Source organism: Leucoraja erinacea, chromosome 16 (genome assembly GCF_028641065.1).
Source record: "Leucoraja erinacea ecotype New England chromosome 16, Leri_hhj_1, whole genome shotgun sequence".
Classification (NCBI taxonomy): domain Eukaryota; kingdom Metazoa; phylum Chordata; class Chondrichthyes; order Rajiformes; family Rajidae; genus Leucoraja; species Leucoraja erinaceus.
In genome coordinates, this window is record NC_073392.1 from 20,426,795 (window position 1) to 20,452,305 (window position 25,511).

Here is a 25,511-nt window from a genome sequence, read left to right on the forward strand (position 1 = left end):
TGCACTTCTCGTGCTCTTGGTAGAGAGGTACTGCCCAAATCGGGCCTTGCATCCAGGGTCACTGGGTATTAAATGCTCGACCTGGCTGGAAAATTCCTTCAAAGTCTTCGGGCCAATTCCTCGAACTTCTTAGATACACTGGGGAAATGATGGAAACAATCAGCAGGTCAGGCAACATCCATGAAGGAGAAACAATGAATGTTTCATGTCTGAAACAACGGCTTTTTGACCTGAAACAATAAATCTGATTCTCTTTCCACAGATGCTGCCTGGTCTGCTGTTTCTAGCATTTTATTTCAGATTTCTAGCATGTGCGGTATTTTGATTTACATTACCTAGACAAGACCATTTCACACCGAGCGGTGCAAGGGGTGGAAGAAGGAAGCTCCCTTTCATGTCCTCCGGGAAATTTAAGGATGAGTAATAAATGCTGGCTGTGCCAACCATGCTTACATCTCATTTATGGTGAAAAGGATAACTACTCATCTGCTACATGTGCGGTCCAGTGACGGCCCATGACATAGATGAAATAGAAGTTGTTGTGAAGGAAGGATGGTGCAGTTTTGTGGTTCAATTCTCATCCCATCAAATCCCAATCTGAATGAGCTATCCAACAAGGAAGGGTCGGACACAGGAAGCAGGTACACTTCTGCGAGGAGGTGCTGAGTCTCCATTGACCTTCCCCGAAAGAACATGGAGGTCGGGCTGGTAGGCCCAATACCAGGCCTCTCAACTGTAGGACTCAAACCCGGGTCCGAGCCCACTCCTTCCTCCCCTCCCAATAAAAGATTAATAATATTTCAACATTCAGTCAAAGATTAATACAATATTGTGAATAGTAATATCTTTTAAATAAATAGTTTGCACCAGCTTGCCCAGGACTGGCACTGTCTGATTTCTAAGGCACATACATTTCAAGCTTAGTTTCATTATTGTCAAGTGTACCGAAGTACAGTGAAGCGGTATTTTTTACGTGTTATCCCATCAAATCAGGTAATACCATACATGAATGCAACAAGTTAAACTCAGGTAGAATATGTAGTGCAGATAAAGATAAAGATATATAAAAGGGAGGGCGATTGTATCGGATGATGATAGATCCTCCTTTGGGACCAGCAAGCAAAGAGTCACTATGCACCAGTGCCACCTTGTCATCAAACATGGGCAGTTAGTTTCAGTGTGATATTGATCCACACTGACTGGAATATCTTAGCTTCAATCTCCACTCTGTGCTATGCTGAAGCTGGCTTCCATGCCAACCAGAGTACCTGCAGCCCATCTGTCCACCCTATTAGGTTCACATGTGGAGGAATAGGTGCTCAGGCAAAACTCTGGAGTCCACCAGTGGGATTACACTGCAGCAAACCTGGATCCTGTGGGCTTGCATTTTTTCAGGTGACTTAACTCAATTTGTCAATGATGTTTAAGCATTGGGTATGAGCAATGTAGTTGAAGAAGTGGCAAATCGATCAGGAATGTAAAACCCCTATCAACCAAGTAGAAAGATCAGTGATTGATGGGAGCTTCAGCAACAGGAGGGCTGGGTGTTAATGGGTGTTTACAGATCTCACTACCCCCCCCCCCCCCCCACCACCCTTAGTATCTTTGTTTAAATGTCGGAGCCATAATTGAGAAATTTGTCAATGATAACAATATGGTCAGAGTGGTTGTCATTGTTGACTGCAAGGAGATATCCATGGGTTGGTCAGTGGACACTGAAGTAGCAGATGTGAAGGGTAATGCATTATGGGAGGGCAATCAATGAACAACAAGTGCTAGATACCAAGAATGTGGAGTGCAGGACCACTAATCCCTATGGTCCAGTAGAAAAGAGGCTTCAGAGCTGTCAGCTGAGTCACAGAATTGAAGAGGACTGAGGATATTTCCAGAAGTGGATTGAACATTAAGTCTGGCGACAAACAGATCATGTATACTCTTCATGGTCACCACACTGAGAATATACACAGGTTATTTATGGGGAGGTTGCCAGCGTTGGAAAATTAAAGTGGTGAGGGTAGACCGGATGGGCTGGAGTTATTTTCTCTGGAGTCTGAGATGAGATGAACAGGAAGGACCAATTTTTCTTGGTAGACAGCTCAATAACTAGATTTGAATCAGTTGGTGGAAGGGTTCGGGGGGAAGTTATCCTCAGTAGCGAGGATCAGGAGTACTGCCGGAGTGGATAGTGGAGGCAGACACCCTCATTATATTCAGGAGATACCTGGATGAGTACTCGAAGAACTGTTATCACCAGAGTCAGAGACCATGAGAGGGAACTAAATACGTCCTACTGTATGTTTGCCTGCCAATGATATACTGGGTGAATAAATAAACAAGATTTCATGTTAGCTCTGTTTAAAAGAGACACTTAAAAAGTAAATCAGCAAATCTTTTAACTTTTTTGAGTGTGAGGGTAGAAAAACTAAGGGACTTTGTTTTGTATACTAAAGCAGACTAGACCTAATTCTCACAAGGTAAGATAAGAGGAACCAGATAGAATGTCCTCCTCATTACCGATCCATCGCTAATTCTACTTGCATTCCTCGCATTGCACTCAGAAGCTTGATACTTTGCTTCTTGGACCCGATCTCTCAGTCCTGCCATCACCTCTTTCTTTGCTTCCCTGCACTCTAACAATTTATCTTTCCCTGCAGTACTGAAAGTAGCTTTCTTGCAGATGCAATCCTCTTCCTTCTGGATCTGTTCTTGGGTTGTCTTTTCCTGACCTACTCCCTGTCTCCAGATGACAATGGAAGAGCCTCTTGGCCCATTCATTCAGAATCTGGCATCTCTCCGGGGGCACCATTCATGGCAATGGGATGGAGTATTGAGCTAGCATGGAGGAGCCAGGAGTCGTGAGTCACTCTTCCCCATCCCCGACCATTACAGATATCCCCAGTTAGGATCAACAATTCTAGCACACTACTGAAATAAAACCAACCTGCTAATTTTGTTTTACTCAATTGTAAATAAAGCATCTTTCACATCAATATTCAATCTGGAGATATGGACAAGATGGCATGTACTACTCACTTTGGCACTTGGGTGAACTTTGCAAGGCCCTTGAAGCTGAATTTAAAGATCAGCTAAGGTTGGGGCAGGCGCCTCTCATAGGTCAGACAGGTTTAGAATGTGTTCATTCAAGAGTTAGATTTAGTTAGATTTTAACGACAACGTGACTGTTTTTCCAAGAACTGACACTACAGTACCGGGTACATTGGAAGTATCAACAGCCCCAGATCTAATAAGCTTCCACTGCATTCCAGCTTCTCCAACCTGTCCTGAGGCCTCTATGGGATCGTGAGAAACTTACTTTTATTCTCTGCTTCATCTATGTTTTTTCTCTTGCTTTACTGCTAACAGAGGAAGAAGGAATGCCCGAACAAGGATTCAGGTATACATCGTGAGATAGTTTCTGAGACAAGGAGTTGGCTGTGTTTGGGGGAGGTGAGGGTGGTTGTGGGTGGAGGGCGATTGTCCCACAGGACTGCCTTCCACGGTGCTGCTATAACCTTCTGATGAGATTGGGACAGAGCTGGCTTTTCAAGTAGTGGTTAGGTGCTAAAGGAGAAACATAGCGTTATTCCACACTCTTCAATCTGGAGCTAAGATAGTCCTAGAGACAATGTGGCAAGCAACTAAAAAAAACTGGGGCACTAAAGTAAAAATTTTATTTTCTTACCTGTTGTAAATATTTGATTGTAATAATGTTGAAATGGGAGGAGTGGGGAGACTGTTTGGGCAGCCCATGCAGTCGAGAGGAAATCTTCCCAAACTCTTCGGAAGCCATTTTGAAAAGCAAGATTGTCCTCAACAGGAGCACTTTCTAAGAAGGAAGCAGGAGGAAGGATTGAGGCGAGAATGGGAATGTGTGAATGAGAAGGAACCCCTTAGCACCCCCACCACATGTGAGCTTCACCCGTTACTTCTGGGCCGCAGTAAAGCGCTGTTCAACAACATCAACAGATCTCTGTCTTAAAGGAAATGCAATGTCTTCATGTTGTGGTTTGTGCAACACAAAATGGATGCCTCCTCAATTTACACTTTAAAGGGTGTGAGGAAAATTTGTAACTCCCGCGAATGAATTTGGAGAGCTTTGACCAATGGTGGAAGTGGTCCACTATGGGGCAGGCTGGAATCTCTGTACAATAGGTTAGATCTCCTCAGGAAAGGGGAGATTATAAGGTCTGCATTTCGATGAGTAGTGTCAGCATGGAGAATGGGATGTACTATAATTTAGGAGGTAAGGAGTAAACTCAGGCCTATCTAGGATAGTTTGGTGGTCAGTATCTTGTGTATAGGCAACACACTAGTGCAGCTGCTAGAGCTGCTGCATCACAGCGCCAGAGACCCGGGTTCAATCCTGATGTCAGGTGCTTGATAGGTTAATTGGCCTCTGTAAAATGTCCCCAGTTTGTAGGCATTGGATGAGATAGTAGGATAACGTAGAACTAGTGTGAAAGGGTGATTGATATTTGGCTTTGACTCAGTAAACCAAAGGGCAAATTTCCATGCTGTATCTTAACTAAACTAAAAAGGGTTAGGGTAATTGGCAGGGTACCCTCTGTGTGGGGAGGCACAAAGGAAGAGAACCCGATTGGATTTCAATAATTCCCTTTTGCCAGCTACTTGTCATCCGTTGATGGGCTTGTAAAGTAGCATTGCTAAAGTAAGGGTGGATGGATGGCTCCCTGTTTATGCTTCGCAAGCTCCTACCAACAAACTATGGGATAGTGACCAGATAAATCATTTTTAATTATTGGGTGGGAAATACTTTCCCCCTTCAAAATGGCACTTCAGAATCTATAACTTCCATCTGGAATCATAGAGGTAACATTGGTGATCATCACAGCTTTCCTCTGACCTTTAAACTTTCTGCCCCAAAATTGTTGAGTGGTATAAGAATGAATGTAAAGTTGCAAGATTTACAGCATTAGAACAGTACAGGTTATTTAAGATTGTACTGGCATTTTGCAGAGCAAAACCCATCCGTTGATCTTTTCCCATAGCCAAATGGTACCTGAGTACTTCAATATCCAGAGTCTTCGGTTAACGTTAGTCCAACTCCTGCTGTCCCTACACCAAGCTTTGTCCAAACAAAGTTTATTTTTCAAAGGTGCCAGACCTGGTTATTTGTAACATTTTCTCACTGGTTCAGCCAGAATATCATGAGTTCAGGGACTCTCAGCTTGACCTCGTTGCAATCTGAGAATTTAAACAAAATTCCACCGCACTATTTAAAAAAGCACACGGACTTCTTCCTCTGAATTGGCCTCTGCTAAAAGTACCAATGGACAATCTGTTCAATTATCGGTGTTTGGGCGATTTTGCCTGTTACCTTGCTTGATTCACTAAAAAAACAGTATCTCTATAGTAACAAAATCCAGGGGAAGGTTGCTGACAGCAGAGATCTGTATCAGCCGTGGGCCTCCTAATGCCAGACCACAGGGCAAATTCATCCACTCAATCAGGGGTTTTCAAATTAATTCTTGGGATGAGGGTTTTCTGGCAAGACCAGCATTTATTGCTTATCTGTTGTTGCCCTGTGTAACAGTTTGATACAACAGGGTTCCTTGTTAAGATGCTTAAGTGGACTGTTGAGTCAACCATATGGGAGTTGCCCAGGTTGGGTAAGTACAATTCAGCATTGGTCAGTAATGAACCAATTGGCTTTTGTATCATAACCATGCCTCTCCTGCCAGCACCCCCCCCCCCCCCCCCCCCCCCTTCCCCTCCACCCCCTCCATGCTAATTCAAAAACTGCAGCGATCAGGAATGGTGGGGGGCTGTGTACCCAGAAACAAATTGGGTGGGCAGGAGCGTCTGTAGGAAGGTGAGAGGCAGCCATTTCTGCATCTCAGGGGGTGGGGATTGTTGAACAGAAGCGAGTGCCCGGCTACATTGCAGGCAGTAACGCCGTTGCCATTGGCAACGGACTGCTGAAATCAAAGCAAAATCTGACCTGGGACATATGAAGGCCGACAGGGACAGGGCGGTGAGCGACTGTACTCTATAGACACAGTGTCCACTGGCTGTGTCTGCAGGAACCCTATTATCTTCCATCCCCGTCAGCAACTGCCCCACTGAACAACTCACAGACAGAACTCATTACCATCCCGCTGCACCATGGAAACCCACTAGGCTGAAACGCATTTAATTAAACTGATTCATCTCATTCCCAGTTTTGCTGTGCCATCTCCGTCGCTGAAATGTCCAGGGGCTAATTAACATTCATTTCAACGTGCTTTGCATATCCTCCTAATTAGCGTGCTTATTATGCAAAGGAATCGAAAGCCATTTTATTGATTTAATGTAAACAGAACTTTTTCCAAACAAACAAGAGTTTAAATTTCATGTCAGACGTTTAGCCAATATTGCAGAGATTAATTCATTCTCTACCACGCATGCACACACATGCATACCTACAAGTGAACACATGTGCATACATACAAACACACATGTATACATACAAAACACACGCATACACACCACTCACACATACATGCATACCTACACGCACATATGTATACATACAACCCCACACACATACATGCATACCTACAAGCACACACACACGCATTCATAGAACCACACAAATACATGCATACCTACAAGCATACACACATACATACAAGCACCCGCACAGATGCAAGCATGCATACCTATAAAACACACACATATATACAACCACACACACACACATATGCAAACCCCCACATAGACGCACACACATACAAGCACACACACACACACACACACACAAATATAGAATAGACAAACATGCATGCAGATACATGCGCAAACTTGCACAGACATGGACGCACACTCCCGCACAGCGGTGTGAGACACACAGATGCACTTGAACAGGTGGTACAGTGTGAATGGTCCCTTCTGTGCTGTACGGTTCTCAGTGCCCTGCTCCGCAGTAGTATCCTCACCTACTCACCTCCCCTCAATATCCCTCGCCACTTCAATCAATGATTTGATTTGTGGTGTTTTATAAAAGAAACATAGAATATAGGTGCAGGAGTAGGCCATTCGGCCCTTCGAGCCTGCACCGCCATTCAATATGATCATGGCTGACCATCCAACTCAGTATCCTGTTCCTGCCTTCTCTCCATACCCCCTGATCCCTTTAGCCACAAGGGCAACATCTAACTCCCTCTTAAATATAGCATTCATAATGAAGGCACCTTCCTAATATGTATAGTCTTTGGATAACTGCAGTGACTACAAGTCATTTACTGATTTGGAAACCCTTCAACACAAGGATGTGAAATGCCCCATTATAAATGGCAGTGCCTTTTATTCCTTCAGAAAATAGTTACACTGAGAAACACTGTTTCCATTGTCTTTGCAGCACAAAAACAGTCCACTCAGGCAAACAGCTCCATGTAGGTGCTCACGCTGCATATCAATGTGTGGCTACACTGTTTCATCTCTCTCTGCCTCTGTATCCTTCAGTTCCTTTCCCAAGCCTTCACTTTAAATGCACCAACAGTAGGGAGAATAGTTGCCTTTCCATCTCTAGAATCCTGGTTCACATCCAAGCAAGATTGTTCATTTGACTTTCCCCGAGTGTGAGGTGCTTTGAGAGTGGATGGAGTGAAAGTTTCTGGTTGTCTGTTAACACACAACTCCCAGTGGGAAAATCACACTCCGCAAATGTCAGGCAAGTAAAACGAATGAAAAGAACAGCACATTCTCCATGGTAACATTGAAGCAAATTATTAGACGAGTTGGTGGAGACGATAGCTCCGGCTACACCAAAGCTGGATGTGTTTGACGGAGCACTCTTGGTGGGTTCTGTGGTTGGAGAATGGGACACTTCTGAACCAATGGTGATATTTGTATGATGGCAGCTCTTGGACCAAATTTCCTGGCACTGATAAGCCAGAGAGGTCCTCATGTCAAGTTCACAGAGAGACCCAGTGCTCCCCTGCCCTCTGCTTCTGCTCTGTCTCTGTCTGTGATCTTGCTGCAAGTTCTCCACATTTCTGACATCACCCCTATTTGTTTTTAAGGACTCTGGACAACCCATCCCACTTGTGGTGGAGAGCTGTATTCGATTCATCAACCTTTACGGTAAGTGTATTCATAATCTAAAACTTTTCTTGATATAGATCTGCCCTCGACATAGATCGTAATTGGCAAAGGCTCTCGCACATATGTAAGGTATATTCTATCTTTACCTATCCTGAAAAATGACCATTTATTCCTGCTCCCTGCTTTCTATCCATCGTCTTAATCCTCCACCATATCGATGTATTAATCCAACGAATGTATCCCAAACTCCTCTAGAAGCTTATAAAATACCTACTGAAAGTTCAAGTATATTATTTATTTACTCTCCCTTGCCCATTTGATTAAGTTCTAATTCAAGTTTACATTTATTGTCACATGCACCAATTGGTACAGTGAAATTTGGGTTACCATACGAATAAAAAAAGAACACAACACACGATAGAATTTAACATAAACATCCCCACACAGCGGAATCAACGTTTCCCACTGTGAGGGAAGGCAACTAGAATTTCTAGAGTTCTAGAAACTCATCTAGAAGCTTATAAAATACCTACTGAAAGTTCAAATATATTATTCACATATATATCATATATCAAATATATTATTCATTTGCTCTCCCTTGCCCATTTGATTAATTAGGCTTAGAACAATGATTTTAGATTCAACAATTAAAATTTCTCTTTCATAAAACTTCATTTTTCGGTGCACAAGCACCACATCCTCAGTAATAGATTCTTGTAATACAGGCAATCCCTGCATTACGGAAGAGGTGGGTTCCCAGAAAACAGCCCGTATCACAGTCCTATAGAGTGAAGCAGGGTCTTCTGTGCAAAATTCAAGAACAGCATGTTAAAATACATTTTTTCTCATGATATGTTTCTATTTTTTAACAAATTTTCTGAGAGTATGTTTTATTCTGTATCTCAAATCTTTGGGTAGAGATTTGTGAATTTTGCGAGGGCGGATTTCTGTAGCCCAAACAGCTGTAATATGCAGTCGCCTGTACTTAATGTCAAGCTAACCGACATATACACCTTCTCCCATTCTCTCTATCATAAAGGTTAAGTTTGTTCACTTCCAATCCATGGGGATCATTCCAGATTTTAGAAAAAATCTGAAAGATCAAAACACTTTTACAAACGTGCCATTTGTCTATCAGGCCCTGGTGCTTTGTTAGCTTCTCGTACCAATTATTTTTTATGAATATTGATTAATTGAAACTTCACACAAACATTTTAGATCTCCACAATTCCCATCATGTTGTTTCTATCCTTTATGTGATGCAAAATGAAAGACATTAGAAGAGATAAATATGGGTCCCTGAGATATGGAATCAGACTATTTAACAGCCAATAGCAAAGAAATGGCTGTTGTTAAATAAAGAGTTTGTATTTAGAAGCACAGTTGTGCAGCTGGTAGACATTCTCACAGCGCCAGAGATCTGGGTTCAATTAGAGACCTGGGGTGCTGACTGTGACCATGTGGGGTTCCCACAGGTTCTCTGATTTCTTCCCACATCCCAAAAGTTCATGTCATAGGAGTAGAATTAGGTGATTGAGCCCATCAAATCTACACTGCCATTTAATCATGGCTGATCTATCTTTCCCTCAACCTCATTCGCGTTCCTCCTTCCCATATCTTCGACACACATACTAATCAAGAATCTGTCGATCTCCGCTTTAAAAAACACCCTATGACGGCTTCCACAGCCGTCTGTCGCAATGAATTCCACAGATTCACCACCCTCTCACTAAAGAAATTCCACCTCCTTTCTAAAGGTATGTCCTTTTATACTGAGGGGTTATAAGGTTAATTGGCCACTGTACATTGTCCCAAGTGCAGAGGGTGGTAGAATAGGGGGACAATCGAGAGCACATTAACCTACGGCATCACTTCCTGGTTTGGGAGCTGCAAGGCGTACGAACAGCACCAACTAGACAGGATTGTGAAGACCGCCAGCAGGATTATTGGTGCTCCACTCCCTTTCCTGCTGGACATATACAGGAAGAGATGTATCAGCAGAGCCATCTCCATCATCAAAGACCCCTACCACCCATCGCATCACATATTCTCCATCCTGGCGTCTGGGAAGAGGTACAGGAGCATTAGCTGCAAAACCAGCAGGATGCTCCTCAGCTTCTTCCCGCAAGCTATAAGACTGATAAACGGACTTTGCCGCCTGCCAAAGTATCGTGCACCAACCACCAACCTGGACACACTGCAGCAGAGCCACTGTCGTGCCGCTGCCAATCGGAACGCCTGTTGATGTTTAGTAGAGAGTAGAGTGTTTAATTTGTTCATGATATATGTATTTTTATTTCTATTTATTTTTTACTGCACACTGAATGGACACTGGTTGAGCAACGTTTTTTTGTTTCCTCTGGGTATGTGAGTACTCGGGAAAATGACAATAAAGATATACTATACTATACTATACTATAGATGGAAATTTGAGAGAATATGTTACAGGGAAAACTAGTGGAGAATAGGATTGCTGAGAGCTGGCATAGAGTTGATGGATCAAATGGCCTATTTCATAGGGAAATATAGATGTAAGAACCATCCACTTCCAATAAAGACAAATTGATGGTTTTTGATCTTCTCTGGTTACCAAGATGTTGGAGTTATTGTAAAAAGACCCTGCACCATCCCAGAAAAGTTACTGTATACAGTTATGAAATTAATTTAATTTAGGTTCCACCAGGTTAATAGTAGCAAACCCTCTGGATTTCTGAGTTGAAATGTCTGTTCTGTTTTCAGGTTTACAACAACAAGGCATTTTCCGAGTTCCAGGTTCTCAGAGTGAAGTCAATGACATCAAGAATGCTTTTGAGAGAGGTTAGTTTCAGATGCCTAGTCCCTACCGGGACTTTACTCTGTTAAAGCGTTCTGGACATCTCAATGTACCGTTGATTCTATAATGTGACGTTCAGGTAAATACACAGTGGTAATGTATATTTACTCCTGCCATTTAGTCAAGAGTCAATGTATAATTCTCATATGTACCAGCAATGGAACAATAAAGTTCTTACGCTGAAGCTTTATAGGCCTGTTAATGCAATAACAACAAATAAATATAAAATATAATCAATAATACAATTAATTAATAGTAAGTAATAGAAGCTAACTAAACTATAGTAGCACAAAACCAAAGTACATAGTACAGCCAAAACAAAGATCATGGTAGATCTTAGTTGCTGGGTTAAGATTGTGATTAGATTGTGCAGTGTTCAAGAGTCTGATGGTTGCTGTAAAGACGTTGTTCTTGAACCTGGAGATCACGGTTCTCAGGCTCCTGTAAATTCTTCCTCATGGTAGCAATGTGATGAGAGCCTGGCCAAGGTGGTCTGTGTCTGGTATGGGAAGAGAGAGAGAGGGAGGGAAGGAGGGGAGGAAGGGAAGAAGATAGGGGGGGATAGAAGGGGAGGAGAGAAGGGAAGGAGAGAAAGGAAGGAGAGGGCAGGAGCGGGTGCCGGGGTCTGGATGTGAGCAGAGACCGAGTTTGTAAACGTTGCACCAACCCCCGGCCCAGCCCTCCCTGTATTGTTCACCGCGTGAGAGAGAGGGTGTGGGACTTTGTGCGTGAAGCACGGCGACTGGAAGGGCGGTAGCGCTGCCCCAGGACCATGAGGGAACGACCCCTTCTCCCCCTTCTCCATTCCCCCTCACACCCCCTCTCGTTCTACCCCTCTCTCCCCCCTCCACCCTAGGTAGATCTACCTGAGCCGAGAGTAGATTACTCTTGGCCGGGCCCCCCTTAGGGGAGCAATTGGTCCAATCGGCTTAAGGTCGCCCTGGGTAGAAGCTTCAGTGACCCAGGTTCGATCCTGACCTCGGGCGTTCCCGGTGCAGAACTTGCACGTTCTCCCAGTCTTCTTCTTCTTCTTGCGTATGGCGTGCACAGCCTAAAGTTGTAGGACAACTTACTCTATTTCATCTTATTTGATTGTGCATTTATCGACGTTCTCCCAGTAACAGTGTGGGTTTCCCCTGGGTACTCTGGTTTCCTCTCGCATCGCAAAAACATGTGTACTGGTAGGTTAACTGGCCAGTGAAAATGGCTCCAAGTGTGTACGTTTGTGGATCTGAATGGTTGATGGGAATGTGGGGAGATTACAGGAAATAGAAATGGGATGGCTTTGTGAGGTGGCACAGACTCGATGGGCAAAATGCCCTGATTCTGTGACATAAGGAATTATGATTCCAAGGTGTAATTCTAATCGAGTGCTTCTGACTTGACAAAGGTATGGTGGGATTACTGCTTTATTTCAAGCTTACTTTGACATCCCACACATTTCAGTGGAATTCCCTGTGATTAATAGATGTTAGGGTAAAATCAATGTTTATTTCACTATGATTATAATCTGTGCACCAAATCGGAATCAAGATCGAGGTGGGAACTATAGCAGGTGCCGTGGTGTTGCGTTGAATGTACGTGGAGAGCTTTTGTTTCCCTGACACTAACAGTTTTAAAAGTAAAACTTCACATATGGCTCATTATCCAACATCAAGGGAGATCACACATCTTAATGGAGTTTTAATGAGTGTTTGGTTTTTGTTAGTAAATTCGTTTTTGACAAATGGTTCAATTAGCCACTCACCTAGAATAAATCCCTTGGGAGATCGAATGGGAAGTGAAATCAGAACTTGTTCAGTTGTGGTCTGAGGTTCACCCATCTCTATAACCTGGGACCACCAGGTTATAGAGTCATAATCAGAGAGAGATACAGCATGGAAAGAGGCTTCTGACATACTGAGTCCATGCCAACCATCAACCACCTATTAGGTACTTTACTTTTAGCTTGCTACAATGGAACAAGTAATGATGTATTCAAACTCCAACTGGACCCCTTTTGACAAATCCTGAAATTGCTTTATCCAGACTATATTTTCTGATCCAGCTTGCCTCTTTGTGCTGATGTCCTGTGTTGCAGACTTTGGTCATGATGTGGAGGGTATCATGTCCTGTCTCACCCCCAGTAGACCCAGAATGGGCAGCACGAGGCATTAGCCCTCCTCTCGTAGGTCAAAACCCATAGGCAAGAATGCTGCCAGCTGAGCAGCGGACTTTGGACCTGTTCTTAGTTTAGGTTGGCAGAGGCCTGGACTTTCTTGCTGTGGACTGGAGCTGTAATCATCCATTCACATTACAAGAGCCAGCCCTAACTTCCCTATTGAACCGTACAACTTACAAAGCCTTTCACTTTCACACTAGGAGAAGATCCTCTTGTGGAAAATCACAACGAACATGATATCAACTCAGTGGCTGGGGTCCTGAAGCTGTATTTCCGAGGCCTGGAAAATCCAATCTTCCCCAAGGAGAGATTCCTGGATTTGATTTGTTCCATCAGTAAGTACCGGACATTGTTTTCATTCACACTTTGTGTTTACTGATGTTGGCAAATGTTTCAGGGTTTTGACAAGCTGAAGGGGTCTCCTTACACTTGAGTCTCCATCTGGTGGGCATAGCTATGAGAACACAAGGAAATTGGCGTTTGAATAGGCTACTAGGCCCTCAAACCTGCCCTGTTATACAGTGTGTGGGAAGAAACTACAGATACTGGTTCAAATCGATGATAGACACAAAATGTTGGAGTAACCCAGCGGGGCAGGCAGCATCTCTGGAGAGAAGGAATGGGTGACGTTTCGGGTCGAGACCCTTTTTCAGACTGTCAAGGGAGTGGGCGGTACAGAGATACGGAAGTAGATCGATAAGGAAGTGTAAGGTGTGAAAACAGGACAAAGGGAATAGAGATCAAGAAAAATGTAGAATAGATCATTGTTAGTTGGGAGAAGGTGCTAAACACTTTAACTCCCCCTCCCATTCCCACACTGACCTTTCTGTCCTGGGGCTCCTCCATTGTCAGAGTGAGGTCCAGTGCAAATTGGAGGAACAGCACCTCATATTTTGCTTGGGCAGCTTACACCCCAGCGGTATGAACATTGACTTATCTAACTTCAAGTAACCCTTGCTTTCAGTCTCTCTGTCCATCCTCTCCCCCTTCCCAGTTCTCTGACCAGTCTTACTGTCTCCGACTACATTTATCTCATGCTTTGTTGTTACCTTGTCCCAACTAACAATGATCTATTCTACATGTTCCTAGATCTCTATTCCTTTTGTCCTGTTTCCACACCTTACAATTCCTTATCTATACATTTCCTTATCTATGTACCGCCCACTACCCTGTTATCTGAATGAAGAAAGGTCTTGACCCGAAACGACACCCATTCCGTCTCTCCAGAGATACTGCCTGTCCCGCTGAGTTACTCCAGCATTTTGTGTCTATCTGTTATGCAGTGTGATCTTGGCTGATCTCTGCTGGCCACAGTTCCTCTTCTGCGCTAGTTCCCCGTAGTCTTCACTTTCCCGATCTTTAAAATATTTATCTATCTCCACCTTAAATATATCTAATGATCTGGACTCCACCACTCTCAGAGACAGATAATTCCAGGTCATCACCTCTGAGAGAACACGTTTATACACACCTTTCTGTTGAATAATTAGTTCCTTATTTTGTAGCTTTGTCAGGACCTTTCCCTAGACAGATGATCAGTCTGAAGAAGAGTCCCAAACCAAAACATCACCTATCTATGTTCTCCAGAGATGCTGCCTGACCCACTGAGTTACTCCAGCACCTTGTGTCTTTTTTGGTCAAACGGTATCTGCAGTTCCTTGTGCCTCATCTATCTTGTCAAGAGCTTGTTGATGGGATGAGTGTGGGCCCCAGTGTTTGAGGCAGTGTCTTGTAATAGCTCTCTCACATCCATGTGCTCAGTGCAGCCACACAGGCAGAGTGTGTGGGCAATATCTGCCTCCCCTCCCTGCCCACATCTCCTGGGACCTTACCAACCTAGCAGGGGAAGATTGGACCCCTGGTTTATTTACTGACCAGTATTTTGTTTTTAAATTTCAAAATAGACTTTATTCAATTGATAAATATATACAATTCCTGAACCATTCAAACAAACAAAATTCATCCGACATTTTCGGAGACTATACAATTTTTTTACATTTGTCGAATTTCACCAAACAGTCCCCCACCCGTGCCACTCTGTGGCCCCTGTCCAAGTAATAAATATATACAATGTTTACACAGTGCGAAAATTCCATCTGACATTTTCATTTCCACAAAAAATGTCCCCCACCCGTGCCACTCATGTGGCCCCCTGGCGTGGGATACCTTTCCTTAATTTAATTTGAGGGGTGTCTCCACCATACCATGCCCCCCATGTCCAGCAGCGGAATTTACTGCCCAATATGATGCTTCACTGTTTTCAATTGATTTCCTCAAGAGACTGAAACCAGGACTCCTGTTTTTGTCTCTGTCCCTCCCACTTTGACTCCAAGCTGGGCTCCAAATCATAAACGGTGTTGAGATAGGAAGTGTAGCAGAGGAACAGGTGTTTATGTACACGCAGAGGTGACAGCAACAGTTCTGTACACATGGCTCATCAGCTGAGGGAGATCAATCATCTTTGTCAGCCCACATACCACACCCGCATCCTCAGTGAAGCACCTGAGGCAGGTGTGTCTGCAATGCCTGCCTCTCCTCCCTGCCCACATATCCTGGGACCATGCCAACGCCACTATAACACCCCGCTTTCACCAGGTGGGTGGTAATTGACAGCAGGCTGTAGGAATTACCTGGTAAATATTTCATCAGAACCATTACCTAAATCTCATCCATTCACCTCTGCACTGTCTCCAAAACATTCTGGTACTTGCTGCAGTCTGTCCTTAATTACCACCGTTTCCCCACTTCCCTCACTGTGTCTCATTCGCTAACTCTGCCTTCTCCACGGGGGAAAGGGGCAGCTGCCATCTCAGGAAGCAGCCCGTCCCTAACTCCCAGGGGAGGATAACACTCGTCACTGCACAAAGGGGGACCCTGAGTAATGCGAACAATGAAAGTGGGCTGAGTAATTTGGAGGGTAATATGAACCCGACAAGAGGAAGGCTTCAGAGAATGGGGAGGTCATCAAACAGATGGAAGGTTGGGCAATCAGTATGCAGGGGCCATGTGTGTCCTCCAGTTTTAAGCTGCAAACTTTATTCCGATTGTCCGGGTGCAGCCCAGGCACAATCAGCCCATTGTGCGCTTCAAGGAGCAGACTCTGAACAGATTGCAGAGTTGTCAGACTGCTTGTGTGGGCACAAGGCACAGCCTCTCATCGCAAGACACAGAGTTACACAAAACGTTCCCCAACACAAGCAGGCCATTTGCTGTTTTTTGCTGGTGCTTGTGCTCCATTGGAATCTGCATTTAACACATCTACATATCTGCCTATTCCTGTATCACTCTTGAACATGTATACATAATCTGTAAATTTGCATTGTTATCATAGAATCAGACAGTTGTATGGCACAGAAATGGGCCATTCAGCCCACCACGTCCATGCCGATTATTTTTGTCCATCTACACTAACCTCATTTGCCTACTTTAGGTCCATATACTCTATGCCTTGCCTATTTAAGTGTCTGTATAAATACCTCTTAACGCTAGTGACTGTATCTGCTTCCACCTCCTCCTCTGGCAGCACATTCTCAAGCGCATTATCAACCATTCGCATTCTCAGTCTGAAACGTCACCTATTCCTTTTCTCCAGAGATGCTGCCTGATCCGTTGTTACTCCAGCATTTTGCAAATATCTTCGGTGTAAACCAGCATTTGCAGTTCCTTACTATACATTCTCACTTACTCCTCAGAACTCCTGTGAAACTTCTTCCATTCACCTTAAACCTTTGCCCTATTGTTTTGATACCCCTACCATGCAAAAAGATTTTGACCATCTACCCTTTTTATATATCTTATAAACTCATGTACATACATCAGTCACCCCTCAGCCTTGATCATTCTTTAGGAAACAAGCCCAGCCTATACAATCTCTTCCCTCAGTTGAAGTTCTCCAAACTAGGCAACAATGCAATCTTCTTTGCACCCTTCCAGCAATGCCAATTCTACAGCATGGCACCAGAACTAAACGCAGTACCCCGGGTGTAGCTTGACCAATGTTCTTCCCAGCCTCTCCACATGGTAGGTGAAACCAAGCCTAGGTTTTACCCTGTTAGATACAAATGCTGGCGTACCTCAGCGGGAAAGCAGCATCGCTGGAGAGAAGGAATGGGTGACGTTTTGGGTCAAGACCCTTCTTCAGACAGTTCGTATTCGTGACATCCAGTGTCAGAATAATGACCAATTCCAAATGCATTTTTAAGCATGTTGCCTGGATTAGAGGATATCAGCTATTAAGAGAGGTAGATCTGGTAGAGGTGTAGGAAGGATCTACAGATGCTGGTTAAACCGAATATAGACACAAAATGCTTGACTAACTCAACAGGACAGGCAGCATCTATGGAGAGTAGGAACGGGTGACGTTTCAGGTCGAATCTGAAGAAGGGTCTTGACCCGAAATGTCACCCATTCTCTCCATTAGGAGCGGTAGGACAGACTTGGATTGTTTGATTGTTTTTGTTGTAACACTGGAAGTTGAGGGCAGACCTGGTAGAAGTACATAAAATTATGAGAGGCATAGATATGGTAGATAGTCAGAATCTTTTTCTTAGGGTAGAAATGTCAAAGAAGGTAAGAGTAGCTGTCAGGTGAGATGGGCAAAGTTTAAAGGAAATATGCAGGGCAAGTTTTTTACCCAGATGATGAGTGCCTGGAAAAAGCAGCCGGCGATGACAATGGAGACAGATACAATAGCAACGTTTAAGAGGCTTTCCGATGGACACATTAATATGCAGGGTTTGAGGGATTGCGGGATATGGATCATGTGTAGGCAAATGAGATTAGTTTATCATGGCATTGTGTTCTGCCAAGAACCGAAGGGCCTGTTTCTGTGTTGTAGTGTTCTAGGTTTCTGTGTTCCAAGAGTGAAAAGGTTGCATTTATGTTTCTTATTCACAACTCCGCGTACTCTTAAACTTTATACAGCAAGAAAATACCTTCAACTTCCATCATCATTATTATAGATTATAGAAAATACAAATGCAATCATTTGCCATCTTCCATGACCTCAGGCATCCATGAACATTTCCAACACATTGAATTAACACTTGGAATTGTAGTCTGAAGAAGGCTCCCGGCCCGAAACGTCACCCTCCAGAGATGCTGCCTGACACGCTGAGTTACCTAACATTGGATTAGCATCCCATTTGCACACAACAAGATTGCACAAGTAGCAAGGAAATAAAAGGACAAAATCAGTATTGGGAAATAAATATCTCAGGACAGCCAGGATATGGTCTTGCCATGTGACATCTGTCATATCCAGCAGACATAATGTTGCTTCGGAAACCGTTCATTCAACAGTGGGAAAGAGTTAGGAAGTTTGTAAGACTCGGTGCTCCTCATGTTGCATTGGGTTGTGTGACCCGTGACCCATTCTGCCTCTGATTGCATTGCCCTCGGGCTGTCCTTGAACCCCGGTTTACAACTTCCCCAGCCTTCTGTGAAATCTATTGATCTTTAAACACAATGACACAACCTCCCTCCCTCCAGGGCAGAGTATGCCAAAGATTCACCAAGATTTGCAAAATAAATGTATCTTCATCCCAATTCTACATGTTTTGCCAGGTATCTTAAGACTGTGCCCCTGGTCCTAGACTCCTCTGCCAAAGTGAACCACCTTCCTTGCACACAGCCTGTCGAGCCCTGTGAGAATTTGATAACGTTGGGGGACATCTCCCCTCATTCTACTAAAACTGCGAGAATACGGATTTGGGGTACTCAATCTCTTGTCCTGCAATCATGCCAACCTTCAACCCAAACATACCGAGCTCCGAGTCCTTGAAGCTAGGTCCCACTCATCAAGAAATATAGAGATGCTGGAGGAAGGCAGAACTCAGAGAAAACCTGGGTTCAGTGGTGTTTAATCGAAAGGCAAGGCCAAAGGCAATCAAGGGACCTAGATGTTTTGGAATAGGGGGAGGTGCAAAAGATTTGTATGTCTCCATTTTTCAACCTGTTGACTTAAACAGAAATGGTAATCGACTAATAGCTTACATTTGAATCTACTACCCAATATCATACATGGACCCACAGGGTTAAGCAGTGAAAATGTGAGCAGCTTCTTCCTGCGCCGTTGGGAGTGGGGACTGGTTAAGAGATAAAACACTCAGGCTTTCCCCTCTTGTTCACCCCACAGAGATTGAGAGCGTGGTTGAGCGGGTCCACCACATCCAACAGATCATCGTGACACTCTCACGGACTGTCATCATCGTGATGAGATACCTCTTTGCCTTCCTCAACCAGTGAGTGCCTTCTCCTGCTTCCAAGACCCCTCCCTCTGCTCCTTACGATCGATGCATAGATTTTGAATATCGTTCATCATATATTTCTTTCATTCCATTATCATCCCTGGGGAAAGTTCAAAAGTGGGGCAAAGCAGCTAGTGCTGCTGCCTCACAGCTCCAGAGGCCCAGGTTCGATCCCATCCTCTGCTGCTGGAGTTTGGACGTTCTCCCTGTGACCAAGCGAGTTTCCCCCAGGTGAACCGGATTCCTCCCACGACTCACATATGTCAGGGTTGGTGGGTTAATTGGCTGCTGTAAATTGCCCCGAGTGTGTTGGTGATGGGTAGAATCTGAGGGGAAGTTGAAGGGAATGTGGGGAGAATAAAGTTGGATTATTGTAAATGGGAGCTTGGTGGTTAGTATGGACTCAGCAGTCCGAAAGCCCATCTAGATGACTCTCCTGTGTCAGCTGCTTCCCTTCTACCAAGCATCCGCTCCTCCTACTAATGTTCATCCTGTGGGTGATTTACTGCCGAGCCTGGTCTTGAGATCTTGCCCATTCCCTGCGAACACTGTGAATGGGATACCACTGAAGTAAGTCAGTAATAGGATCTGAGACTGGCTAAACTCCCCCTTGGCCCAATGTGGGGAGCACAGTGTTGGCATTTAGTGCAGGACAGATGGCTTCTGTGGTGTTCAGAGGCCAGGAGTGTACCTGGGGTGGGGGTCAGACAGGGCTAGCATTGGGCTGTGGTGATGTGTTTCTTTGTTCTGCAGTCTCTCCCAGTACAGCGACGAAAACATGATGGACCCCTACAACCTTGCCATCTGCTTTGGGCCAACCTTAATGCCCATCCCTGACAGCCAGGACCCTGTATCCTGCCAAGCCCACGTCAACGAGGTGATCAAAAGCATCATAATGAACCACGAGGGCATCTTCCCCAGCCACAAGGAGTTGGACGGGCCAGTGTACGAGAAGTGCATGACCGGAGGCGAGGAATACTGGTAGGGAATGGCTGCCAGCAGCCGCATTCACCCACCCACAGTGAGGAAACTCACCCTGTGACACCATCTCCTTCTCGTCCTCCCTCCATTGCCCTGACGTTAACCTGCGCAGGCAGCACGGGGCTCCCAGGGTAATCGGCCCATCATCACTGGCTGCACTGTCCACCCCTGGCCCAGTGGAACCGAGTGCAGTTGTATTCAAACTAAACGCTGAGAGTGCCAGGAACAATCAGTGAGTCGGCAGCATCTGTGAAGAGAGAAACAGAGTTGACGTTTCAGGTCAATAACCTTTCATTGGACCTGCTGTGTTGGCGGTTTTATTCCTGATCTCCACTATCTGCCTCTCGGTTACCGTCACACCCGTACATGGCCATGGGCAGAAACAGTCTCCACCTTCAGACCCACGGGGCCTTTCCACCCTTTGTTCCGCAGCTCAGTACCACGTCGTGCGAATGCCACGATGCAGCTGGGCCATGCTGCATGGGGGCCGGCCTGTTGTGTCACCTCCTCTCCGGTGCAGAGTCCTCACTGTGAGGACAATCCTCAGCTGTGAGCACAACATCGGGTGAGAATTATGAAAGCTGGAGCTCAGCGAATACAGAACTCAAGACACAAACCTCACCCTGTCACACAATTGGAGAGATAATCCCCCACCTCACGTGATTGGGAAAAAAACACACCCTGTCACACAATTGTAAGGCGGCAAAGTGGTGCAGCGGTACAGTTGCTGCCTTGCAGAGCCAGAGACCCGGATACGATTATGACTATGGGTGCTGTCTGTTTTCCCTGTGACTGCGTGGTGCTCCAGTTTCCTCCCACGCTCCAAAGACGTACAGGTTTATAGGTTAATTGGCCTTGATAAAAAAATTTAAATTGCCCCTAGTGTGTCGGATAGTGCTAGTGTACGGGGTGATTGCTGCTCGGTGTGGACTCTATAGGTTGAAGAGCCTGTTTCCGCACTGCATCTCTTCTTCTTCTTCTTCTTCTTCTTCTTCTTGCGAATGACAAATAATTTAAAGGAATAGTTAGATCTCAAGCCGAGTGTTGAGCAGCCAGGTTGTTGTCTCTGCGTCAATGTCTGCCAGGCAAAATCTCTAAAGTCAAAAGTCTAAACGGGTAACACCATCATCCTGGCCTTCGACTCATCAGTCACACTCCCATTCCCTGGGAAAGGAGCTCACTCCGTTTGATGGTAACACCTCCCTCCCCGAGATGTGGTTTCCCTCTGATCCCTGGAACAGCGGTGCCTCGGTTGGCAACTCCGGGTGGGAATGCTCAGACAGGCTGCATGTCTAATCCTCAATGAGACTCAGTGCATGCAGAGGAAGCCCGGCTGACCCCCTCTACCTCTGTTGCAGTGACAGTCCCCACAGTGAGCCGGGGGCCATTGACGAAGTGGACCACGACAACAGCACCGAGCCCCACACCAGCGATGACGGTAAGTCAAGGACCACCACTCCATGAACAGCGGCATGGACGCTGACAGGAGGAGGTGGGATGCAGCTGTACCTCCCTCCCCAGAGTCAACTCTGAGCAGACACACAACTGGCAGCACTGCATAGCAGCCTGGCTGATTGCAGGGACATTTCCCGCAGCCCATCCAACATGTCCTGGGTTGTAGACTTCATATCCACACCCTGGATGGGAGAGTAGATGTTACAATCACCGGCTTCTCAAAAATGTGACAATCTCAATATTGCCTTGAATTCTGGCGCTCAAACCAGTGTTTCAGCCTCCCAAAGTTACACATCATCACCTCCCAAAGTTACACACCATCCCAAATCTGCCCAGTGTTACACACCAACCCACACAGCCTCCCACATACTCTCCCAGTGTTACAGTGTCCCACACACACACTCTCCCAGGGTAACACACTGTCTCACATTCACTCTCCCAGTGTAACACACTGTCTCACATTCACTCTCCCAGTGTTACATACTGCCCCTCATACACTCTCCCAGGGTTACACATAGGGTTGCCAACTGTCCCGTATTAGCCGGGTCATCCCCCATTTTGGGCTAAATTGGTTGGTCCCGTATGTGACTGCCCTTGTCCCGTATTTGACAGCTACTACTTGGGTTGAGGGGACTGTCGGGTCGGAGCGCCGCGACCGGCCCCGCCTCACCCGTCCCAACGTAGTGCAGCCCATGGAATGCAGCTGCAGCGCCTCGTCCATGGCCCTGTCGGTCGGGAGTCCAACCAGCTGTCCGACCTTTGGACCTTCGCTTACCGCTGACACCACCACCCCTCCTTCTCATGGCTGATCATCGGTTCATGAGTTGGATGGGGTGCCAGACTTTGCGGGCCAAAATTCCTCAGCTGGCCCAACGGCTGGGCTTTGTGCGCAGTCCAGCACCCGGGCCAACTCATCATTCGCCCAGCCACGGCCGAGTCGGTCAACAAATTGCCGTCGGAAATTTGTCCTGTATTTTGACCTTTGGTCCCTTATTTGGGAGTGAGAAAGTTGGCATCCCTAGTTACACACTGTCCCACATACACTCTCCCAGTGTTACACACTGTCCCACACACACTCGCTCAGTGTTACACACTCAGTGGGCCAAAGGGCCTATTCCTGTGCTGGGTGATTCTATCTCCACAAGCCATTCTTTCTTTCAAGGTGGCTGGTGTGTGCTTCCCTCTAGTGAGCTGTCTGACACACTGCACCTTCAGCATTCTGTGCTGCTCCTGTAGTGTGATGTTCCTGCTGTAGAGTCTTAAAGCCCTGTCCCACTGCACGAGTTCATTCAAGAGTTCTCCTCGAGTTTGCCCTGATTCAAACTCAGAGATTTACGGTAATGGCCGCTCGTAAGTACTTGGGGTTCTTGTGGACAATTTTCAACATGTTGAAAAATCTTCACGATTCTTCCCGAGCTTACCTGCCGTTAGCGAGTCTTCCCGAGTACCTGCCGTTAGCTTTACGAGCCACTAAGAGACGTCCCCGAGCTCCGACGTACCCGCTACGTTCATTCTACGTGCTTACCACGAGTTTGATTTCTTTTTAAACTCGGGAGAGCACTTGAATGAACTCGCACAGTTAGTCTTTCAGAGTGCTGTCCTTTCATCAGAGCTAACAGGTAAATGAAGCTTTTGCATTTGTTGTACATTTCACCTGCGCAGCTAGATCTGCTCATCCCTCCCAGGCTCTCCAGCTGTGCTTTGGTATTCCAGCCTCCACAGTGTTGTGCCTTTGAGGTATCTGCATGTGATGCAGAGAACATTCTACTCTTTGTTCCATAAAGGATTCTAAAGCACAGATTTATTATGAAGTTAAATCAGTGCCATGAAATGTCACGTGAATTCTCACAGGATTAGACAGTTTCCTCCCACATTCCAAAGACGTACAAGTTTATAGGTTAATTGGCTTGGTAAAGTTGTAAATTGCCCCTAGTGTGTGTAGGATGAGTGTTAGTATGTGGGGAGCACTGGTCAGCGTTGACTCAATGGGCTGAAGGTCCTGTTTCCGCGCTATATCTCTAAACTGAACTAAACTTCTAAAAGTATAATGTTTAACATATACTGTCTCTAACCTCTGTAGAGATAGAGCAGATTGAAGCTATCGCCAAGTTCGATTACGTTGGCCGGACACCACGGGAGCTGTCGTTCAAGAAAGGAGCCTCTCTGCTGCTGTACCACCGAGCCTCGGAGGACTGGTGGGAGGGGAGGCACAACGGGCTGGACGGTCTGATTCCACATCAGTACATTGTGGTGCAGGACATGTGAGTGTCTCTCCCCGGGGCAAGAGCGGTCTCCTCGAGGTGGACATCCCTCGCTGCACAACCAGCAAAACGGGAGAAGGAACTTGATCTTAAAAAGATCTGCACGCAGAACTTCACCTGAGCAATAAGGATTCATGTCCTTCATGGATACTTCTCAGCCCTGCCACCTTCTGACTGGTAGGATCACCACAGGAGAGCCTCCTAGGCCAAGAGATCATATGGTCATAAGGAACAGGCCATTCAGCCCATCAAGTCTACACCGCCATTCAGTCATGGCTGATCTATCTCTCCCTGCTAACTCCATTCTCCTGCCTTCTGACACCTGATCACAAGGAAAATACACAGCGAAATAACAGGTTGAGGCTACAGCTCTTCGACTACCCTGTTATTCAGTATGATCATGGCTGATCTGCCCCAGGCCTCAGGAAATGTGCCAATTCCCTTTGATCTTCCATTTCCTGATCTTTCCAATATTTATTGACCTCCCTTTCAATAATTCCAACAATCTGACTTCCACAGGACTCCTGGGGGGAGAATTCCAGATTCACCACACTCTGTGAAAAGTTGCTCCCACACACCCGCCTCTAATCTCGTGACTATGTCCTCTTGTTTGGTGTATTATTGTCATGTGTACTGATATACAGTGAACAGCCTGATTTGTGAGCTATCCAGTCAAATCATACCATACATGTGTATAATCAAGCCATACACAAATACAACAGGTACTGCAAAGAGAAAAGTACAGGCCCTCCACCAATTTTCCAGCAACTGATGATCCAGCGCCTCCTTTAATCTGGACGAGAGCATTTAAAATCCCCCTCAAAGTCCCCACCCCGAAAATGTGGAACCTAGACTGGGTGAGGTGGCTGCTCTCGACCTCATCAGGACTGCTGCGGACGGACTTCCAATCAGCGGGTTGAATTTGTCCCCCTGTGGCTGGGGCTCTGGAACTATGGACCGGTAAACTGGACTCTGAACTCTCCCTTCCCGTAACCAACATCCGAGGCCGACTTTGCGGGCCGGTATCTCAGCTCCCCGGTGGCTTAGGCGGACAGTACCAATACCGTTGGACTCCTCTCGGAGGCCATGACCTCTGTTAGTCCCACAAAACTGATAATCGGGCAAGGTTCTGCAAACAAGGATGCGGGAAAATCAGGGGTGAACCTGTAACCAGCATTCAGAATATAGAGCCACCTTGGCTGATAGTTATAGAGTCATAGCATAGAGCATACAGCATGGAAACAGGCCCTTTGGCCCAACTTTCCCATGCCGACCAAGAGGCTTCAGTCCCAGCTGCCCGTGTTTAGCCCGTGTCCCTCTAAACTTTTCCTATCTAAATATCTGTATAAATGCCTTTTAAATTTTGTTACAGTACCTGCCTCAATTACCTCCTCCAGCAGCTCATTCCATATACCCGTCACCCTCTGTTGAAAAAAGTTACCCTTCAGGTTGCTATTAAATCTTTCCCCTTCACCTTAAACCCATGTCCCCTGATTCCTGAATTGTAGGTAAAAGGCTCTGTGCAT

The 25,511-nt window shown here is 45.6% G+C and overlaps 1 protein-coding gene across 2 annotated transcripts in view; it reads left to right on the top strand.

The window, feature by feature from the left end:
- srgap3 (SLIT-ROBO Rho GTPase activating protein 3) overlaps positions 1 to 25,511 on the top strand; it is a 195,558-nt gene that overhangs the window by 152,233 nt on the left and 17,814 nt on the right. Inside the window, exons 12-19 of one of the 2 annotated variants that reach the window (XM_055647785.1) lie at positions 3,364 to 3,394; positions 8,025 to 8,085; positions 10,786 to 10,863; positions 13,241 to 13,375; positions 19,177 to 19,282; positions 20,042 to 20,269; positions 21,628 to 21,707; positions 23,805 to 23,985. In XM_055647785.1, the coding sequence (XP_055503760.1) occupies positions 3,364 to 3,394; positions 8,025 to 8,085; positions 10,786 to 10,863; positions 13,241 to 13,375; positions 19,177 to 19,282; positions 20,042 to 20,269; positions 21,628 to 21,707; positions 23,805 to 23,985 (900 nt within the window). The remainder of the gene's footprint in view (positions 1 to 3,363; positions 3,395 to 8,024; positions 8,086 to 10,785; positions 10,864 to 13,240; positions 13,376 to 19,176; positions 19,283 to 20,041; positions 20,270 to 21,627; positions 21,708 to 23,804; positions 23,986 to 25,511) is intronic. The other variant, XM_055647783.1, reaches the window with a different exon arrangement.